The 23,272-nt window shown below is 39.0% G+C and overlaps 1 protein-coding gene across 2 annotated transcripts in view; it reads right to left on the reverse strand.

Moving 5' to 3' along the window:
• Positions 1 to 633: 633 nt before the first annotated feature.
• Positions 634 to 23,272, reverse strand: part of PRSS37 (serine protease 37) — a 28,639-nt gene continuing 6,000 nt past the window's right edge. Inside the window, 5 exon segments of one of the 2 annotated variants that reach the window (NM_001194861.3) lie at positions 634 to 889; positions 1,483 to 1,619; positions 2,201 to 2,451; positions 2,852 to 2,993; positions 4,623 to 5,028. In NM_001194861.3, the coding sequence (NP_001181790.2) occupies positions 749 to 889; positions 1,483 to 1,619; positions 2,201 to 2,451; positions 2,852 to 2,993; positions 4,623 to 4,656 (705 nt within the window). In that variant the 5' untranslated portion in view covers positions 4,657 to 5,028 and the 3' untranslated portion in view covers positions 634 to 748. 2 annotated transcript variants of the gene reach the window in all.

Consider the following 23,272-nt stretch of genomic DNA (forward strand, 5'->3'; position numbering starts at 1 on the left):
CTCAGCCATCTCTGCCTTTCAAGCTCTGTTGCTGCCTGTATCTTCTTTGGATTTATATGACATCTTCACCTTTCACTGGAGCTGCCAAACTCGCTTGTGGACTTGATTTATGATTGTTGCCTTGTTCTGAAGTTTTGTTTTTCACTTTCTACTCTTCCACTAACTCACTCTCTCTCTGAACATACTGCAATCTATGTCGCACTGAGATGAGGTATGACTTTTTTTAGGAGAGCTTATCCCAGTACCCAAGATCTTAGCCACAAGTGAGAGCTTCAAGTCCTTTGAGTGGAAAGAGAGGGAGGCAAATGAATAGGAGCCAACATCTTTTGTGATGCTGTAGACTCCCATGTAACACTGAGGCTAATAGCAAGGGATTTAGAATTTGACAATTTTGGGTTCCATTTCAGGCTCTGGTATCCACCAGCTATGGGCAATGTTAAATAACCTCTTTTAGCCTGCATTTTCTCATTTGTAAAGCTGGAACAAAAGATAACCTCAAAGGTTTGTTATAAGCATTAAATGAGATGATGAATGTAATCCAGGACAGTGTAGTAAATGCTCATTTCATGATTTGATCTTAGTTCTTCACATCATTGTAGGATACAGAGACACAAACAAGAAAACATTGGCTACTGGTATGCTACATTCCCAAATTTTCATTTGGAGATTTTATTTTCAACTGAGGGAAAATTATCTGCTTGTATAGTCCATGGCAGAGCCAGTGGAATGCAGAGGGAGAAGTAGGGTCTCACTTGTCCTTAGCAGTGTTCTCAATCCAGGATACATATTTGTAAACATTGGTGTAGATGCCGACATCCCCTCCCATGAAGTGCCCGACCTCGATCCCCTGGAGCTTGTCTTTGCAGATGACAGTAGCAACGGCCACCTCCTACCAGAGATCGTGAAGAGATAGAGATAGAGAGAGAAAGAGAGAGAGAGAGAGACACAGAGAGAGAGAGTCAGATCTCACAGGAACCCTAGTGTCCCGCTTGGGTGAGCCCTGTCTGCAGGCGTATGCTGGACTCATGAAAAGAGGACTGAATCGGGGACAGGAAGCTTGAGCCTTTCTCTCACTTTGCTGTAATTAGCTTTGTGTGACCTTGAGAAAGTCAGAGGACAGTCTGTCTAGAAATCACATGTAAAATGGGTGAGACTCCATTTTTTGAACTGGTGAAGGCATTTTCTATTTGTGAAAAGTCTGATTTCTTTTTAAAGAAATGCCTGTTTTCACAATTTTACTTGTAGTTGTAAGAATGAATACCTAGCAAATGGTGTGTTTAACTGGAAGTACTTTATAATGTCCTTTAATGAATAAAGACAATTTAAGGGGAGCCCATTACTGAAGAAACAATGCTGGCTTCACAGCAGCCTTATCAAATTCTCAAGAAATCATTTAGACATCTAAAAAAGTTTTTACATCAAGGTAAATAGTTAACTGGGCATATGCAGGTAAATGAAAGCTGAATACAGAGAAAAGATTACCCCAAAAATTCGGCTGAATACTTTCACAAATTTCACACATAAGGAATTCCTGTGGCTTTTTCCTTGTTCTGTTTTCTGGCATTCTTTATCAGACATCACAGGGGCCTCCAGGTTCTGCCGCAAGTCAGGGTGTCGGCCTGAGGGAGATGGGGATAAAATAAAACATCCTGTTGACAATTGTTATTTAGTCCTTCTAACCACCAGCCTATATTTCAACTGGTATCTTTTTGTGTGTGTTTAAAGAAAATAAGGAATGCGAAAAGGGAGAAATCATCAAGAGCATGGTTATGAGCTAATCTTGAGGATTTTGAAAAAGGCTTTATGTCTCTTTAAGGTAGAGTTTAGTTTTAATTGATGGCCTGAGTCAGTTCTCAGAGGGGTCCTTTACAAGTGAAATGGCATGTATGAGAAGTAGGACCACACCTTCTTCATGTGAATTGTGCCTCTGCCAATCAGGAAGGGCTGGGCCTCTGTGCAGAGTCAGATGGCCTGGTGGCTCCAGCTGCCAAAGCCCTGCAGAGGCAGTGGGGCATTAGACACCCTGGGAAAGGAGGAGTTTTGTTTCTCTGGGCACGTCTCTGTTTGCCAGACCACTCAGGTAGCATCTCCACTGGGTCTCCTTTCATTCTCCTTTCCTCCTCTCAGCTATGAGGATATGGATGTTCCTCTTAAAGGGCAACTGTTGACCCTGATTTGCTGTGGAAGGCACACTTACCACTGTTTTCTTGGCTCCAGTCCAAACCTGAAAGTAGACAGACAGTGCCTGGCCGGACATTGGTGGTAGCAAGGGGAAGGGGCTGGACTTTGGGATTGAGCATGGCAGGCTTAGCCAGCTTGATGAGCATGAGGTCATCCTGTGGGGCACTATCACTGTAGTTCCAATAGCGGACGATCTGAATGGGGTTAATTGTCTGTTCAGTACCATCTCTGACTCTACTCTTGAAATTTCCCAGCATCACTTTCAGATTTCTGGAGGGAGAGGAGTTGGAAGTAATCATTATCATCATCATCATCATCATTGCTAAGATACTGAATGTTACAAAGTGCCAGGAATTATACCAAGTGCTTTTTCTGGATTATCTCATTTGACTCACAAGTCTATGCAGTGGATTCTATTTTTATCCCCATTTAGTGCATGAATTAATGGGGCACATAGGAGTAATTCACTCAGGGTGATATAGTAAGTAGTGGAGCCCTTCACTACATTTTAATGTCGTGTTCTTTAATGTAGTGCCCCCTGGTTGTGACAACCAAAACTATCTTCAGACATTGCCAAGTGTACCCTGGGGAGAAGTCACCCTTATTTGAGAACCACTGATCTAGAATGAACAGTAGCTGTTTTGAGGTTGGGGATGCCCAAATACTCAACGGTAAATAGCAGTGAGCTGGGGCCAGCACCCAGCTGGGTTTGATGAGGACGCCCACACAGGGGTTGAAGTGAGACTTCAGGTATACCAAATAGGGAGCAGGGTCTTCTTTCTGAACAGATGAGTCAGCAAATAAAAATGTCCCTGAGAAAATTACAAAAATAAGGTAAACAGTCTCCTACTTGAAAAGGAATCTGGATGACTCTTAAACAGTTACCAATTGGCCAGGAAGTGTTAACATCTTTGACATGTTTTTCTAATAAGAATGTAAATTAAAATGATATGCCATTTTATCTCATATTTATAGTAATTTTGTTTAATATTGATAATATTCAATCTGAGTATAATGAGACTCTCATCACTGCTAGTAAATTGATTCCATCTTCTTGAAAAGCAATTTAGAAATAGGCATCAAGAATCATACATTGTTTATAACCTGTGACCTAATCATTCCAACCCCAAGAATCCATTCTAAAGGAAAAACTCAGTATAGACAAGGTTTACAAACAAGTATGCTCATATTAGTACTATTTATAATAGCTGAACATTGGAAACATAAACATCTGACATAGTAGTGTTGGACATTGAAATGAAGCACATGAAAAAGTGGAACATCATGTAATAAAAATTAAACTATTTAGAATATTAAACAGTGAGATAAATATTAATAATGCTTATTTAAGTTAAAAAGAACAAGAAAATTGTGGATATAATCTATTTGTCTCAAAACATAAATGAAAAACCATGTAAATGCAAAGAATATATAGAGTCTGGGAGTAAACTCGAAGTGTTAGCATGTGTTGACTAAGAGGTGGGATTATGAATGATGCTTATTTTTCTACTTAAAAAATGTCTAAATTTTGTAATATGAACGTATATTGTTTTTATAAATGAATTATTTAAAACATACCCTAGAGAATAAAGGGGAATAAGGCTGATTCTAGTACCAGAAATAAAGCACTGTTCTTGTCTTGTCTTCTCTTGGTACTCCTGTTAATCTTCCCCAAGCCTGGGCCTGTACCTCACCACACCCTTCTGTGTGATCACACAGTTAGGAACCCCAAAGAGAAAGGGTAGACTATCAACAAGGGCAAGAGACATTGAGCTCTCTCTAGCAGGCACTATTCTAAGTGCTTTACATAGATTTATTTAATCTTCACAATAATTCTATAATATAGGTAGTCATACCCCCATTTTGAAGAAATTGAAGCACAGAAGAATTAATTGGCTAATCTCACACAGCTAATGTGTGATACAACCTAGGCAGTCAGAGAGTGGTGGGAAATGCCTCACCTCCAAATTTGGTCATCAGAAGAACCCCACGTGGGGCAGGGACTACAGAAGGCAGGGCCCTAGTATTTGATCTTTTGTTTCTACCTTCTCTGTTTCCTGCATTCTGAGTCTTCAAAGTTTTAGAAACAGATGAATATCAGAGGTCAAAATGAGTTCTGTGTCCTTGTGACCACACTGGGACTTAGCTGGATGGTGATGAGGCTCACCTTTTTCAATAATTAGGGTTGGCAGGAGGACACTCACTGTTAAGCCTTCTCCGGGGCACATGTGTGCCTTAACCCACCCTATAGCTTAACACTAGAAAAGTGGGCTCAGCCTATCTGGAGAGCCTTTGGATGGAGTCTAAGAGGCAGGACCCCTAATTCTGCCGATGACACTATTTTTGACTCTTTTTCTGCACCCTTCGCAGTCCAGCCTCTGTCTCACCCCATCCGTTAACCTATGCCTCACAGGACAGAGTACAAGGTCTGGAGTACATACCAGTGAGGACACCCAAATAGAAGATAAATTTCATGGTGATCCAGCTCTTCCCCCTGTAAGATGTAGAAGAAAATCAGCAGAGTGTGGAGTGGTTGCTTAGTTGTCTCCTCAGGAACACCTGGTAGACTCAGTGGCTATGGTTAGGTACGGGGACACTCCATGGGATTGGAAAGCAGCTCTGGGCATAAACAGGGGAGGGAGATGGCTTCAGAGTGAGAGATGAAAGCCCTTCTGTTCCAGGGAAGGTGGAGGACTGTGCCTCTGTTGGCGCATTTCAGGGAAGGAAACTCCTGGATTCAGCTCCTTCTATCTGGTACCCCTAAAAGCATATCTATTTGAGGGTAGTTCAGTGGTCTGTGGAAATGGCAGCTCTAGGCTCAGGACTTATCTTCCCCACAGAGTTTCTGAGACCAGGGCTGTGAGGGACAATATTCTTTACCTTAGCTCACGGAGAAAGTGTCCTGAGGTTTGCTGTGAACTTCCTAATAGTTATTTATACTCTCCCCAGCCCCTCCCATCTTTGTTACACTAGCTTCATGTGTCCCTTTGATCACTATTTCATCACTCAGTCATCAGCACTAAGTTGGTGTTTGTTGTCCTGACCAACAGCATTGAGCCAAGAAAATATGGAAATGAAAAGCATTCATAGAACAGTTATCTTGATAGTTGGGGAATTGTTTACAGTCTAGATGACATTAGGCCTCGTGACAATTCAGAAGGCAGTACCTCTAATACTTAAAGATTCAGACTAATAATAGACTACCAAAGTCATCCTTGGATAACTGGGAGCACAGTCTAACAAGAAAAAGAGCGGTAACACTAATAGCTGATATCCTCTAAGCATTTACTGAATCCTAGACACTGAGCTAAGATCTTTATGGACTTGTTAGTAGAGATTTTATATCAGATTAGTCTGAGATGTAAAATTCATTATACTTTGTATCACTCTAACACTTTAAAGTTTCTTAAACCCATAATCTCATTCCAAATGTCACAACAACCTTAGAAAGAAGAGATAGGGCTGGGCCTGGTATCATTATTTCTGGTGTGTGGGTGGCAGAACTGAAGCAGAGAGAATCTGAGTGATTTTCCCAAAGTTACATGTGGCAGATGATGAGAAGTAGGCCTTGTTACTGGTGTAGGGTTGCAGGTCCCCCACCGGGTTACTTAAGGGTGTATGGCCACTGCTTGAACCTTAATGGCCAATGGAGCAGGTGTCCTTGATGGCCAAGTGGTGAGTCAAGGCCATGGTGCCCAGCCACGGAGCAGGTGTCCTTGAGTACCCAAACATCACAGAAAATATCTGAGAACCTAAGGAAAACAGTCCCATCATGCACACACAGTAGGCAAAGAGCCAGAAAATTAGCTTAAAAGCAGCTTAGAGATGCAAAGTGAGGCAGGTCTCTAAAGCTGTTCTCTGCTATCTAGGAGTGTCTCATATGTAAGTCCTAATAAACTTATCCACTGGCCAAGCTGGACTTGTCTGAGTCATTCTTTGGTCTCTTGGCTCCCTCCTACTTTGAGGGGAAGGTTTTTTAAAAATATGATTCTGGATTTTTCTTGTTACAACTAGCATCACAAACGGGGTCAGAGAGAACAAACATCGAGCCAGGAATGGGTGTCTATGGTGGGGAATCCCTGGGCAGTCAGCAATGTCTATGTGAAGTGGAGTTGCCCAACTGCACAACCTTTGTGGGCCACCGCATGAGTACAGGGATGCTTGGAAAACACTGGCAAGGACTGAATACCTATTGCAAGAAGCCAAGATATTAAAGTATGATAATGATAGTAAATGTTATTGCAATAAGACTGGCTAATCACAAATCATTAGAGCAGGAAAGGGAGAAAGGGTAGAAACTTCTGCAGAAGTTCAAAGCCATGGTTTTCTAATCCTCCAGCTGGTTACATATTGTGACCCTTTCTTGTGCACATTTTAAAACTGATGGGCAAATTACAACAAGAAAAATTCAGAGTTCAGATGGTTAATCTACAACTATAGAATTAAGTAGAGTCTTCTAAAGCTCTCTATTTCTCTTTCTTTTTCTGCCTGCTTTGAATCTACTGTTATTAAGCTACCGGTATTGAGATAAAACTAATTCAAGGCCAGTTTGAGATTTCATTTTTCTTATACTGTTCAGCCAGTTCTAGCTAAAATGTAAAGAATTAAACTCATTTGGAACTGAAAAAACTATTTTCTGGCTGGACATGGTGCCTCGCTCATAATCCCAACATTTTTTAGGAGGCTGAGGTAGGAGGATCACTTGAGCCCAGGAGTCTGAGATCAATCTGAGCAAGGTGGTGAGACTCTGTCTCTACAGAAAAATCTAAAAATGTAACTGGGTATAGTGGCTTATGCCTGTCTCAGCTACTTGGGAGGTGGAGGCACAAAAATCCCTTGAGTTCAGGAGTTTGAGGTTGCAGTGAGCTGTGATTACACCACTATGCTCCAGACTTGGTGAGAGAATGAGGCCCCATCCTAAAAATAAATGAATAAATAAAATAAAAATTGTTTTCTTTGTGTTTACCTAGGAGATTATGTTTTATATCCTAAATTTATAACACTATGGTTTGTATTGATACCCATTTAACTGCAATATCATGCACAAACTCTAGTCTGTATAGCTCCAGTCCCCCCTTTCATGTTGTTGTCATAAAGTATATCTTTGTCTATTGCATAACCAAGAAAATAGATTTATAATTTTAATTCTTTTGTCTTGTAAATTTTGTATGAAATAAAAGGTGGAGTTAGAACAACCAAAAATACAATAAAACATTTTTATATTCGTCCATGTAGTTATCTTTAGTTAAGATCTTTATATACTCATTAACTTGAAGTTTCTGTCTAGGGTTCTTCCTCTTCAACCTGAAGGACTCCTTTTAGTATTTCATGTAGGGAAGATACTGGTACCAAACTCCCTTAACTTTCGTATATCTGAGAATGTCTTAATTTCTTCCTGTTTTTTTGAAGGATGGTTTAGTTGAACACAAAATTCTTAGTTGAAGAATTTTTTTCCTCTAAGTATTAAATGTACTACCTTACTACTTTTAGCCTACATAATTTCTGATAAAAAACTGACAGTTGATCTTATGAGAATCCCATGTATGTGACAAGGTGCTTCTCTTTTGCTGCTTTCAAGTTTCTCTCTTTGTTTTTTGACTGATTATAATGTGCCTTTGTGTGGATCTCTCTAAGTTTCTCCAGTTTGAGTTCGTTGAGCTTCAGTGATGTGTAGATTCATGTTTTCAACAAATTTGGGAAGTTTTAGGCCATTATTTCTTAAATACTTTTTATGCACATTTCTCTTTATTTCTTCCTTCTGGGGTTTCCATTATGTGTATGTTCAAGTGCTTGATGGTGTCCCACAGGTACCTTAGTCTGTGTTCATTTTTCTTCTTTCTTCTTTCTGCTCCTCAAACTGGATAATAGCAATTGTCGTGTCTTCAAGTTTGCTGATTATTTCTTCTAGCTTAAATATGCCATTGAACCTCTTTAATAAATTTCCCGCTTTATTAATTATTATACTCTTTAGCTCTAGAATTTCTGTTTGGTACCTTTTTTTCTATTAAAATATTTTTCTCTAAACATTTAAAAAATGTATATTGACATTCTCATTTTTTTCATACATCATTTTCCTGAGTGCCTTTAGTTCTTTGTACCTATTTTTCTTTAGTTCTTTTGAACATATTTAAGACAGTGATTTAATGCCTTGGTTTATTAAGTTCAATACTGGTCTTCCTCAGGAATGGTTTCTGTTGATGTTGATTTATTTTGTTCTTTTGAATGGACTATACTTTCTTATTTCTTTGAATACTTTGTGATTTTTTTGTTGAACCGCAGACATTTGGATATTATAGAGTCACAATTCTGTGAGTCAAATTATTTGTCTTCCCAAAAGTTTGTTGCTGTTTTTTTATTGTTGAAGCCTTTTTTTTATTGTTGAAGTAGACATCCACTTGTTTAGTGATTTTGGAATACTAATTTTATAAAGACTGTATTCCTAGACATATATGGTCATTGAAGTCTCTGTTTCTTTAGCTGTGTTTAGCTAATGTTTTGAGAGAGATTTCACTGAATTCCTGGAACACAATACAAAAAAACAAAACAAAGCAAAAACTTCAAAAGCTAACAAACAACAAAAAAGTCAAAACACAAGTAAACAAGGAAACAACAACAAAAAAAACCCACCCAAACAATCTCTTTCATCTTAGTAGGTTGACTCTGTGCTGGTGTAGTTCTCCAGTACGTAACCAGGCTTAAACTGAACCTAGACGTCAGTCAAAAGTAAACGGTTAGGATCTTTTTTGATCTTTTCTGATCATGTATTTTGCCCCTAGATAAATGTGTGATTTTCTAAATTTCCCAGTATATATTGTTTCTTTTGAGTTCCATAGTTTCCCAAAGAAACTTTCCCTGACATTTCCTCTGAGACTTTAGATGGTGTATTATATGTCTCAATAGTAATCTTTTGCCCTGCAGAATTTTTGTTTTATGATATTCTTACACAATGGCTGCCACTTTTTGCCATGAGTAGAATCTGTGTTAAGTGAAACAAAGATTAGCACATTGTTCCAGTCCTTCAGGTAGTCCAGACAGATTAGAATAGACATACATAATACTTTGTGAATGAGGTTTGCTCTGCACCCTCTGGAACCAGAGGGTGATACAGGGGATACAGGCTGTCATTTTCAAGACTGCTGGTGAGGTGGGGAGAGGGTGGGCAAAGGTAAGTAAAAACACCGTGAAGCTTTCCTAATGTTTTTGAGTTGTGTTTTTTTTCTTGTATCAGTGTTCACTTGGTTGCTGAAAAACTGAATGTTTTCTGAAATTCTAATAAAGTTGATTTTGGGAGTTTCGGGTTGTTTTTGTCTTTTCAATTAAGAGTCAGGAGCTTGAAGCTGCCTATTCCACTATTTTCTCATGCTACTCATCCCTGGCCTCTGGGTTTTGATGTGTATTCATCAGGTTTCTCTAGAGGAAGAGAGCGAATAGTATATGTGTATACACACATGCACATGCACACACACACATACACATACACTCCCTTTCATATGTATATGAAAGGGAATTTATTAGGGAGAATTGGCTCACATGATTACAAAGGTGAAGTCCCCAAATAGGTTGCCTCCAAGGTGGGAAATGAGAAAAGCTGGTAGTGTAGCTCAGTCCCAGTTCAAAAGCCTCAAGACCAGGAAAGCTGACAGTATAGCTTCCAGTCTGAGGCAGGTTGCTGGTGCAAGTCCTAGAGTCCAAAGGCTGAAGAACCTGGGGTCTGATGTTCAAGGGCAGGAGGAAAAAAGACATCTCACTGTAGAAGGCAGAGAGAAAAAGAAAGAGAGAGGAATGTAAGAAAGCTGAATGTCCCCCTTCTGCAAACTTTATTCTAGCCTCACCCATGGCTAGAATAAAGCCTTCTCTTCCAGTCCACTGACCCACATGTCAGTCTCCCCTGGAAACACCCTCACAGACACTCCCAGAAACAATGCTTCACTGTCCATCTAGGCAATCTGTCAATCCAGTCAAGCTGACACCTGTGTTAACCATCACAGAGAGTGTAGTCTCTGTAGGGTTAAATGGAATTAGAGAGATGCACATGAGAGAGTGCAAGACTGACTTGACCTGTTTATAACTAGGACTTAGAGCCTAGAGAAAGACAGCCTGGGTTTTGAGAAACTCTTGATGAGGGAGATTTCAAGTTTTCCCATTACTCAAAACTTTTAAGAGTTCTCAAACCTGATTAGTCTCAGGAGACAAGAGCTGAAAGTTTCTTTGGTGTTTCCTTCACTGCATCCCCAGGGTTTCTCTGAACTAACTTAGTGAATAATATTCCTTAGGGATGCATTGCAGAGTGAAAGAAGGAGGGAAAGAGAAAGAGGGAAACAGTGGGGGCATCCCATGGCATTATGATTTCTAGACTTGCTCCTCAATGTTTGTGTGAAATCAGTTTTCTCTTTCACTGAGAGTGAAGAAGCAGCAGCTTCCTCTGGTGCACAGAGCGATCTCAGCACTAATCAGTCAGGAGGCAGCCTGGGTCGAGTCCTAGGCAGCCATTCAACTTTTTACTTCAGGGTATTTCTCTGGAGGTGAGTGTTTTCCAGGAGTTCTGCTCTGTGAAGGAGAAACTAGGAGAGGCTCAGGATGGGAAGTTCTGGGCTTGTTTGCCCTCTAGGATGAGGATATTCAGATTTTAAAGAGTCATAGGCTCATCTTCAAATTCTTCTTGCATAGCAGAAAGCACCTTCAGGTATTCTGTGACTCAGTGCTTGACATAGGCACAGGTTGTTGCTATTGTTAGAACCATTATCTCTCCTTTCTTTTCAGTGGGTCCCATGTAAGCAAAGATGGTGGAAATCAGACTGAGTTCTTCCATCAAGTGGGTCCTTGTTACCCAAATATCATTTTACAAGAGGTCTCAGAGCCAGGTGCGGTGGCTCACACCTGTAATCCCAGCACTTTGGGAGGCCAAGGTCAGCGGATCACAAGGTCAGGAGATCGAGACCATCCTGGCTAACATGATGAAACCCCGCCTCTACTAAAAATAATAATTAAAAAATTAGCCAGGCATGGTGGCGGGCGCCTGTAGTCCCAGCTACTCAGGAGGCTGAGGCAGGAGAATGGCGTGAATCTGGGAGGCAGAGTTTGCAGTAAGCCAAGATTGCTCCACTGTACTCCAGCCTGGGCGACAGAGCAAGACCCCGTCTCCAAAAAAAAAAAAAAAAAAAAAAAAAAAAAAAAAAAAGAGGTCTCTTAGAGAGGAGTGAATGATGACTGGGCAGTGTCTCATTGAGGACAGAAGGGAGAGAAAGCAGCTGCCTTCAGCATTGACCATAGCCAAGTGTGCCTAGGCTCTGATCATAGATTCATCCTTTAATGGATGAATTCATTCAGAAATAGTACTAGATTGTGAGACACAATCAACAAGGATGACAATCTTCTTGCTTTCATGGTGCTTACATTGTAAAATGAGTGACAGAAAGTAAACAAAAAGGAAACGTGTAATTTCAAGTGATGAAGGCTAAAGAGAAAAGTAGATCTTAGTGAGGAGATAGCGAGTGAAGGGTGGTATGTGTTTTTTTAGACAGAATGATGAGGACAGTTTCCCTGAACTTGGACACTTAAGCAAAGACCTGAAGGAAGTAAGGGATAAAGCCCAGAAACTCTAAGATACTCAGGAGATGAGATCTATTTTACGTTAGTGACAGCTGACTCTTTAATTTCTGGTATGATTTTGGGAGAAAAATGGGACTGTATAAGGAACATTGTAAAGTTGGTTCTGATAGTTTATGCTGTTTTCTTTTATTCCTCTGGAGGGACAGGAGCTTGGAGCTTTCTAGTCCAATATTCTGCTCACATCACTCACAGTTCCCTGCCCTGAGGATTTTTAATGTGTATCTTGGAAACTTTTATGGAGGCTTCTGCTTGTGAACAGCTTTGGCTTTGAAGGGCTAAATGGATTAAGAAAATGAATGTAAGAGAACATGGGGCTTACTTGAACCGTTTGATACTAATCAGGACTTGTAGCATAGAGGAAGGCAGCGTGAGTGTTGATACACTCTTGACAAGGAAGATTTTAAATTCACTCAGTATATAAAACTTTTAAGCGTTCTAAGACTTGATTGGCCTCAGAATAGAAGAGCTGAAACTTTCCTTTTTCTCTCCTTAACTGTGTCCCCGGAGTTTCCCTGAACTAGCTTTCCTCAATGAATAACATTCCTCAGGGACACAGTGTGAAGGGAGAGAGAAAGAGTAAAACAGTGCAGCATCCCATGGTGCTGTAATTCCTAGACTCTTTCCTAAATGATTGTGTGAAGACAGTTTCCTTTTTCAATGAGGGTTAAGACAGCAGCAGCTTCCTCTGACCCACAGAGCCACCTCAGCACCTATCAGGCAGATCCAGAGGGCCATACAACATTTCAGTTCAGTTTCTTTCTTGAAGGTAAATGCCTTCCAGTAGATTTTCTCTGTGGAAAAAAGAGTAAGTTTCAGGAAGGGATGGGATGTTCTGAGTCGGCATACCATCTAGAACAGAGACACCCAGATCCTGAATTGTGGGCTAGTGTAGCAGCAGAGTAGATGGGCTGAACTCCAAATCCCTCCTTCATAGCAGAAATCACTTTCATATCTTCTGTGGCCCAATGCCGGATATAGCACAGCTCCTTGCCGTTGTCAGAACCATTATCTCTCCTTTCTTTTCAGGTGGTTCTAGGTAAACAGAGATTGTGGAAATTGGACTGAGCTCTTTCATCAAGTTGGTCCTTGTTACCTGACTGTCATTTTATAAGAGGCCTCAGAGAGAGGACTAATAGATTACTGGGCATTGTCTCAGTGAGGACAGAAGGGCGAGAAAGCAGTTTCCTTCAGCATTAGCCATAACCAGGTCTGGAAAGGCTTTGTTTGTAGATTTTTTCTTTAATTGATCAATTCATTGATTAATTCAGAAATAGTACCACCTCATTCTGTATGAGATACAGTAAACAAGAACAATACATTTCTTGTTTTCATGGTGCTTACACTGAAAAATGTGTGACAGAAAATAAACATAAGGTAAACAAATATTTTCTGGTGATGAAGGCTAAAATGATAAATATATTCTAATGAGGTGATAGAGAGTGAAGTGTAGTGTGCATTCTTTTAGAGAGAATAAAGAAGAAAGTCTCCCTGAGCTTGGACACTTGGGCAAAGACCTGAAAGAAGTGAGGAGTAAAGTCTACAAGTCCTAAGGTGCTCAGGATATGGGGTGTATTTCATGTCAGTGACAGCTGAATCTTAAATTTCTCATATGATGGTGAGAGAAAAATGTGTTTACAGAAGGAACATTGACTTTGTGACTTCCCAAATTTTCTGTTAGCCTGAGATCAGAGCCGTCTGTATTTGAGACCTGGGCTGGACCCAGGTGTCACACTTGGTGGCTTTGGCTCCCTGATGGATCCAGGGCTTTGAACACTCCTGGAGGCAGGGGATGTTGAAATTGAACCTAAAGTCTCTTGTTTGGCAGCCCCAGTGTGAGGTCAGTGTGGGACAGATAGAGGCTGAGGATAAAAGTCCCTCTTATGTATCCTGTCTGAATCTTTCTTCTCTCACAATGATGAAAAGAGTTGTCAGAGTCTTAGAGATGGCCAGGCTCAAATCAGCCGAGGTGCTGGCTGCCTGCCTTCGTGAGAAGACAACATTCACTGAGGACAGGAGCAAGGGAGGCTTTCATCCCCAAGATAGGGAGGAAGAAAGGAGTAATCCATGCAGGGAACCAGCTGACCAATAGATTGAGAGATACTCAGTCCTTGCCTTCGAGAATTTTCAGAAATTTCTCCGGAGAGTTCCCTACTCTCAACAACACACAACAATGATGATAAGGTAAAGCAAAAGCTTTAAAATAAACATCCTGTAAATGGAACCTACATTCTGATGAAACAAAGAAACCAAGAATCCAGCTCAGAGGCATTGGCCAGGAAAGCTGTTGTATAGAACATGACACTGGAGCAGGAACTGACAGGACAGAAAATACGTGGCAAACGAGTAATTTCGGACATTTTAGATGGAAGGGAGTTAGTGGTAGAAGGGAACACACTGTGGTCCTGGAGGCTGACTGCTGGCTGTTCAGAGCGGAGTGGGAGGCAGGTGAACTGAGCATTGAGGGGTGCAGTGGTGCATGCTGGGATGGAGGACAAGATCTCATGTGTACGGTATGGCACTAGGGACTGGGAATTTTTCTCACACATTGTGCATATTTAGAGAAAGTGCCACTAACCATATACAGGGAATAGTTGAATGCCTACCCTTCTAGTCATGGTGTGCAGCCTGTGAGCAGGAGGGGGATTTCAGAACAATTTCTACTTCTGTTGGGACGGGAAGCCATATTAACTCTCTTTTGTTTTCTAGATTTCAGAAGGGAAAAGCACTCAGAAGTAAATGTTGAGGAATTACTCTAGCACCATTGATTTTTTTCTCTTAGGCTTCCCTGGCTCTTAAGAAGTACTCTGTATCCAGTAGAATTGCTGCTGGTTTTAGTGGTGACCCCTTTTTTGAACCCTTTCATCTTCACCCTGAGGAATGACAAATTCATACAGGCCTCTGGAGATGGCATGAAACGCTGCTATCAACTCCTCAGAATTTAGCTCTGTCCTGGGGACAATCCTCATCATGGACTTCAGTAATCTGAAGGTTTTAAATCTAATTTAAACCTAAAATGACAGTTCTCATCATCAAATAGTTTGTAATCTACAAGGGATATTTAGGGTATAGACAGTGCTTCAATTTATTATTGGGTGACTTCTATAAGGGAAATCAATTTATTCTTTTTAATGTATATAGATACATGTCCCAAAATAAATATGACAAGTGTAAACATCTGAAATACATAAAGATTTTAGAACAGTCAGACTGTGAATGGGAAAACAAGAAATGTGTGATTTATCTGATGTCTGCTTTAGTAATTTGATTCTAGATGTCAGAATTATCTTCCCCTATATTGCCTTGTTGTTTCATGGTGTATTCTCATTGTATAAGCCTCACTATTGTGTCTCTCAGTGACTTGTGGTCCAGCCTCAAGCTTCGAACTTTCCTTGTAGTTCTTGCCTCCAATGTCCGATGGTGACAGTAACTTTCTATGGGTTTTCTGACTGGCAGTTGTGAAAGTGAACACACTCCCCCACCCTGACTGCTTAGCAATCTTCAGGATGAATGTGTGTTGATACACGTTTATCCCTATTTTGTGCACCTTCTTAGGCATAGATGAAAGGTTTTGGAAATAAACTTTTTTTTAAACTAATGTCGCCAACATCATGATGGCAGCCTCAAATGAAGGAACGCAATGGAGGTATGTTCTGGAAGGCAATGTGATAAGGGATAGCTGGCTTTGCTGTGTCCTTGGGCTGACAGTGGATTGGAGAGCGGGCAGAGGGACAGGTGGCCTGTGGCCTCTTTTCCTCTGTCTCACACATTCTTCAGTCCTGACTTGGTACATTCACCCTCCGTGTTCCCTTTGCTATCCCACTTCCTGCTCAGTTTCTTTATTAATTTCATTTATTCTCTCTCTCTCTCTGTTAGTACCAGATTCATTTATTTGTTCCTTTCCGCCCTTCATTTACTCACAAAAACTGAGTTTACCAAGCCACCTTCTAGCTCCACTTGAGCTCCCTTAATCCTTATATCTCAGTTTCTGTATTGCTCCGTCATCTCCCTTGTTCCTGTCATATCCACTATTCTCAATTAATATTTCTGTGTTGCATGACACAGATTTCTTCTGCATTCTTACACAAGTGATTACACATGTTTGGTGGCAACCCAAATGGACATCAAAAGGTGACTACTCATGTAATTTATGGGACTTTCATTCAGTTGAACATTACATAACTGTAGGAAGAATGAGAAAGTTTTGTCATTAAAAGAAAGTTCTTCAGGGTACACTTTTGAGAAAGAAGAGCAAAGAGTAGACCAATTTGTTTATGTGTTACCTTTTTGTAAGAACAAAGCAAAACTCTGTTTATATTTCTATTTGGGTATAGTCACATGAAGAAATGCCTAGGAGGGAAACCAGGAAATCAGTTACCTTGGGGATGTGTTGGTGGGAATGGCATTCATGGGAATAGTCTGTGAGGCAGGCTGTTTATGATGCAGCTGTGTACATTGCTGTCACTGCTGCTTCATAATAATGTGTTACCAACTGAAAAATAAAAGACATCATTCTGCTTCTAATTGCCAAGGAAAGTGTGCTTGCTTATCCAAATATCTGATTGTAACAAAGGACATATTTTGACAGAAGAATCTTTAGTAACTCTAGATACTTTGTAATGTTTCCGCAGAGCTGAGTAGTGGTAATGGGAGAATAATAAGGGAGAAGAGATGGAACTTCACATTTCTCTCATTCTGAGGCCTTCACTACTTTTGTAAGAATATACTGTTTGAATATTGCAGGAGCTTCTTTTAATTATCTTATGTGTGTTGAAATTATCTTTGTCCAGTCTGTTTTTTTTTTTAACTCTTTGCATCTTAATGAAATCATCTGTCATATAGAGGTATTCATTTTGCTTTTGTCCAGTTAATTATTACTTTTATAATATATATTTCTGTAATCATTTAAAAAGTTTTTATCTGTTCAAATGATTTAACAAAAGTCCATTGTAATATTTACATGCCCTGACAGGGCAGACGTAATACAATAGTTTTTATTTTAATAAAGAGAATAATGGGAAAGCATGTGCAAAAGTTTAAAAAAATATTTTCAGTAATCATATTGATGGAGATAGTATTCCAGGATGGTTGCGAGTATAATGTGAAAAAAAGGAAATGTGTCCTTTATTTCAAATAAATATGGAATATTCTATTTCTTAATATATTATGGAGGAGCTTAGGTAAATCTCTATACATGGGCAGACTCAGTACATGTGCTCTCTCTCTCTTTCTCTGTCCCTTACTCCTGGCTGTGTTCATTGCCATAACTTAGCAACACTGGCCAATTCGATTACAATGAACATTCCTAGGCCCATATTGTAGTTTTGCAATACAATTTCCTGGTAAGAGAAATTAGGGCTTCTTGGAGAAATGACTGATTTTTCATCTAGGATGGAGAATCCACAAGATGAAGTTGAAAAATCATATCATACCAGATATGAAAGATTACTAGAGTCATGTTAGAATATTCAGGACTCAATTAGAGGAGACTTCTACTGGCCAAAGATGAAAGAAGTTGTGCTTCCAACCTATCAACTATTTTTCAATGTATGAGTTCACAATATTTAAAAAAGTAATCACCTTCCAAAGATAATATTTATTATTCATCAGATCCAAGCTTCTATGAACTTACCAACTTATAGAAAAATATGTAGAGAACAGGAATTGGGAAAATGCAGATTATAAGAATTCTACCATAAAAACACCTGAGTTTCTCAACAAATAGATTGGAAAGAGGTGAAAAGGCTATAGAGAGAATCTGAAGATTAGAATAGATGTCAAGAACATATCAAATTAAAAAATGTAGAAGACTAAGCTATAGTGTGTGACAATTTAAACTGGAGTGATAAAATCTTTAAGGAATACAAATAAATGATTACTTAAAGGTAAAGACTATCATTGCTTCTGAGGATGTCATGAGTGAATTGGAATAGGACACATGAATGGGCTTCTGGGCTTGCTATGAAAGTTGTATTTATTGATCCATGGGGTGGTTGCAAAATAATTTCTTAAGCTATACATGTGTTCAGTGTAGTGTTTCTATATACATGTTTCACTTTAAAATAAAATGATTTAACCTTCTCTATATATTCTAACAGTTTCAATTTCTGATTTTGATATTTATTTAAAAAATAGTTTATTTATTTTGAGATAGGTTAAAGGTTGATGACAACCTGGACCTCAAGAAATCACAGCCTTAGGCAGGGATTAAGGGCTAAAGGTTTATTTGTGGGGGGGATGTGCTTCTACTATAGCAAAGGAAAATGAAGTGAGACAGGAAAGCATGGTAAAGAATGCAGTATGATGAATAACCATGTGACCATTGTTTCCTGATGATTAGCTGATGACATAATTGTCTAGATAGAAAGCCTCTAAGATTCTACCAGAAAACTCCTGTAAGTGATAATATATTTTAGCAAGCCTGAAAGAGACAAGGTCAACATGCAAAATAAATTACTAACAATGAACAATTAAAATTAAAATCTATAAAATAATATCATTTTTGATATCTCCAAAAAAAAAGAAGTACTAGGTATGAATCTTACACATCCTGGATTGGATTATCCATTCATGGATTGGAAGACACAATATTGTTAATATGTTAATTATTTCCAATTTCATTAATGGATTCAGGGCAATCCCAACAAAATTTTAGCAAGCTTTAATGCAGATAGTAACAAAATAATTTTAAAATTTATAAAGAGAGGCAAAAGTTATAGAATGGCCCAAACAACATTGAAAAAGAACAAAGAAGACTCACATTACACAATGTGAAGGCTTTTAGTAACGTTACAATATCAAGACAGTGTGGTGTTGCAAAATGATAGGCATATAAGATTAATGAAAGAGAGTAGAGAGCCTAGAAACAGATCTAAACAACTGTCAACTTAGTTTCCACAACATTGCAAAGGAAATTCAGTGAAGAAGGGGTAATTTTTCCAAAAAACAGTGTTAGAATAGTTCAATGTTTCTATGCAATATATATAAAATATGTATAAAAAAGGAAATATGCACCATGGAATATTACACAACCATAAAAAAGAATGAGATTATGTCCTTTGTTGCAAAATGGATGGAGCTGGAAGCCATTATCCTAACAAACCAACACAGGAACAGAAAACCAAATACTGCATGTTCTCACTTATAAGAGGGAGCTAAATGTTGAGTACATGTAGACAAAAAGAATGGAACAACAGTTATCAGGGCCTACTTGAGGGTGGAGGATGGGAGAAGGGTCCTCACCAAAAACTACCTATTGGGTACTATGCTGATTACCTGTGTGATGAAATTGTCAATACACCAAACCCTCATGACATGCAATTTACCTGTGTAACAAACCTGCACATGTACCCCTGAGCCTAAAATAAAAGTTTCTTTAAAAAAAATGAATTTCAGCATGTAAATTGTGACTTACCTAAAATTAGATAAAATGACTTTAATGTAAATGCAAGATTATGAAACATCTAGGAGAAAATCTACGTGACCTTAAGTTTGGTGGTTAAGTTTTAGATAAAATACTAAAAACACAATGAGTAAAAGAAAAAAAATTGTCAAAATTGAAAACTTTTGCTGTAGAAAAGTCACTATGAAGAGAACAAAAAGATAAGGCACTGGCTGGAAGTAAATATTTGAAAATCTCATATCTGATAATTTGTATCCAGTACATTCACACGCACACGCGTGCGCGCGCACACACACACACACCTGGAAACTCAATAATAAGAAAATGAACAGCTCAATAAAAAATTATGGAAAAGATCTAAATAGATATATCCTAAAGAAGATGTCAGGTGATATGTTTTCACATGAAAAGATGCTCAATATCATTCGTCATTAGGGAAATGCAAATTAAAACAACAGTGAGATACCACTATAACCCTATTAGATTAGCTAAAATAAAAAGACTACTGACAAATTCGAAATGCTGAGAAGGATGTGTAGCATCAGAAGCTCTCATTTATTGCTGCTTGGAGTGCAAAATATTTAAACCACTGGAGAAGGCAGTTTTGATGTTTCTTGTATAGTTAAACACAGACTTCACATATAAGGCAGTAATTTTGCTTGCAAGGTATTTCCCCAAGGGAAGTGATAATTCAAATCAGTGCAAAAACCTGCACATGACTATTTATAGAAAATTTATTCATAATTGTCAACAAAGCAAAGCAACCAAAATGTCCTTCAATAAGTGAATGGTTAAAGCAATTGTAATCCATTTATACAAAGGGAATACTATTCAGTGATAAAAAGCAGAGCGCTAATAATTTTCATTACAAAATGGATGAATCTCAAATGAATTTTACTAAGTGAACAAAGCTATAGCAAAAGGCAATGTATTATATGATTCAATTCTAATGACAATCTATAACAAAGGAGAAAGTTATAGAGATGAGAAAAAGATAAGCAGATACTTTTGTCTTTGAGATACGTAAGGAAGAAGTATTTGACTAGAGAATTATAGAGGGATTTGGGGTGATGGGATTAACCTATGTGATCAGATACATTATGCATTTGCCAAGCTCATAAAATTTTACAGCAGAAAAAAAAGCTTTGACGTATGGCAATATAAAAATATCAGAGGAAGCTGGGGATCTTAAGATAGAATGCAGACTGTGAAAGAATAATTTTTGTGTGATATACCATCACTGAAGACAGTGGGGGAAAATAGAACTGCCTTAATTAACTTTGGAAAACAGTATTTTGATGAAAACTGTAAGGCGAAAAGTAGAACTATACACCATCACTGTACTCTCATTACTAAAGTTGATTCTAATGGAGAAAAGTGTTAACAATTTTGAAATTTCTGTACATGTAAACTGGGGTTCAACAAGTACAAAAAGGGTTGCGGATGGCAATAACCCCACTAAGAAGAGAAAAGTTAAAGAGATGCAGGCAGAAAAGGGCAGAATGCACCATGTGGTACTGAATTAGAGTCAAAGACATCAGCTGGAGCTCATGTTTAGCTTGATATAGAGGCAGATGGATAGATATGAAAATTATTATAGATACATATATTTAGTTCCTAGATCTGTCTGCTGAGAAAACCTAGAAACAGTAATTATTTCTCTACCTTGTGTTGGGATCTTGTTTTGTAATAATATCCAATAACATAAACCAGGGCTCCTTGGAGATGTGGCTGATTCAGGGTCTCAACAAGAAAAATCAAGATGAGGCTGGAGCATCTACAGAAATGCTTTTCAAAACAAAACTGGCACAAGACAAGGATGTCTTCTCTCACCGCTTCTATTCAACATAATGTTGGAAGTTCTGGCTAGGGCAATCAGGCAAGAGAAAGAAATAAAGGGTATTCAATGAGGAAAAGAGGAAGTCAAATTGTCTCTGTTTGCAGATGACATGATTGTATATTTAGAAAACCCCATCGTCTCAGCCCAAAATCTCCTCAAGCTGATAAGCAACTTCAGCAAAGTTTCAGGATACAAAATCAATGTGCAAAAATTACAAGCATTCCTATACACCAATAATAGACAAAGAGAGCCAAATCATGAGTAAAATCCCATTCACAATTACTACAAAGAGAATAAAATACCTAGGAATACAACTCACAAAGGATGTGAAGGACCTCTTTAAGGAAAACTACAAACCACTGCTCAACGAAATAAAAGAGGACACAAACAAATGGAAGAACATTCCATGCTCATGGATAGGAAGAATGAATATCATGAAAATGGCCATACTGCCTAAGGTAATTTATAGATTCAATGCCATCCCCGTCAAGCTACCACTAACTTTCTTCACAGAATTGGAAAAAACTACTTTAAAGTTCATATGGAACCAAAAAAGAGCCTGCATTGCCAAGACAATCCTAAGCCAAAAGAACAAAACTGGAGGCATCATGCTACCTGACTTCAAACTATACTACAAGGCTACAGTAACCAAAACAGCATCGTACTGATACCAAAACAGATATATAGACCAGTGGAACAGAACAGAGGCCTCAGAAGTAACACCACACATCTACAACCATCTGATCTTTGACAAACCTGACAAAAACAAGCAACGGGGAAAGGATTCCCTATTTAATAAATGGTGCTGGGAAAACTGGCTAGTCATATGGAGAAAGCTGAAACTGGATCTCTTCCTTATACCTTATACAAAAATTAACTCAAGATGGATTAAATACTTAAATATAAGACCTAACACCATAAAAATCCTAGAAGAAAACCTAGGCAATACCATTCAGGACATAGGCATGGGCAAGAACTTCATGACTAAAACACCAAAAACAATGGCAACAAAAGCCAAAATAGACAAATGGGATCTAAGTAAACTAAAGAGCTTCTGCACAGCAAAAGAAACTATCATCAGGCCGGGCGCGGTGGCTCAAGCCTGTAATCCCAGCACTCTGGGAGGCCGAGGCGGGCGGATCACGAGGTCAGGAGATCGAGACCATCCTGGCTAACACGGTGAAACCCCGTCTCTACTAAAAAAAATACAAAAAACTAGCCGGGCGAGGTGGCAGGCGCCTGTAGTCCCAGCTATTCGGGAGGCTGAGGCAGGAGAATGGCGTAAACCTGGGAGGCGGAGCTTGCAGTGAGCTGAGATCCGGCCACTGCACTCCAGCCCGGGCGACAGAGCGAGACTCCGTCTCAAAAAAAAAAAAAAAAAAAAAAGAAACGATCATCAGAGTGAACAGGCAACCTACAGAATGGGAGAAAATTTTTGCAATCTACCCATCTGACAAAGGGCTAATATCCAGAATCTACAAATAACTCAAACAAATGTACAAGAAAAAAACAGTCCCATCAAAAAGTGGGCAAAGGATATGAACAGACACTTCTCAAAAGAAGACATTTATGCAGCCAACAAACATGAAAAAATGCTAATCATCACTGGTCATTAGATAAATGCAAATCAAACCCACAATGAGATACCATCTCATGCCAGTTAGAATGGTAATCATTAAAAAGTCAGGAAACAACAGATGCTGGAGAGGATGTGGAGAAATAGGAACACTTTTACACTGTTGGTGGGAGTGTAAATTAGTTCAGCCATTGTGGAAGACAGTGTGGTGATTCCTCAAGGATCTAGAACTAGCAATCCCATTTGACCCAGCCATCCCATTACTGGGTATATACCCAAAGGATTAGAAATCATTCTACTATAAAGACACATGCACATGTATGTTTGTGGCAGCACTGTTCACAATAGCAAAGACTTGGAAACAACCCAAATGCCCATCAATGATAGATTGGATTAAGAAAATGTGGCACATATACAACATGGAATACTATGCAGCCGTAAAGAGGATGAGTTCATGTCCTTTGCAGGGACATGGATGAAGTTGGAAACCATCATTCTAAGCAAACTATCACAAGGACAGAAAACCAAACACCGCATGTTCTCATAGGTTGGAGTTGAACAACAAGAACACATGGACACAGGGCGGGAAACATCACACACTGGGGCCTGTAGGGGGTGGGGGCCTTGGGGAGGGATAGCATTAGTAGAAATACCTAATGTAAATGAT

This window comes from Macaca mulatta, chromosome 3 (genome assembly GCF_049350105.2).
Source record: "Macaca mulatta isolate MMU2019108-1 chromosome 3, T2T-MMU8v2.0, whole genome shotgun sequence".
Classification (NCBI taxonomy): domain Eukaryota; kingdom Metazoa; phylum Chordata; class Mammalia; order Primates; family Cercopithecidae; genus Macaca; species Macaca mulatta.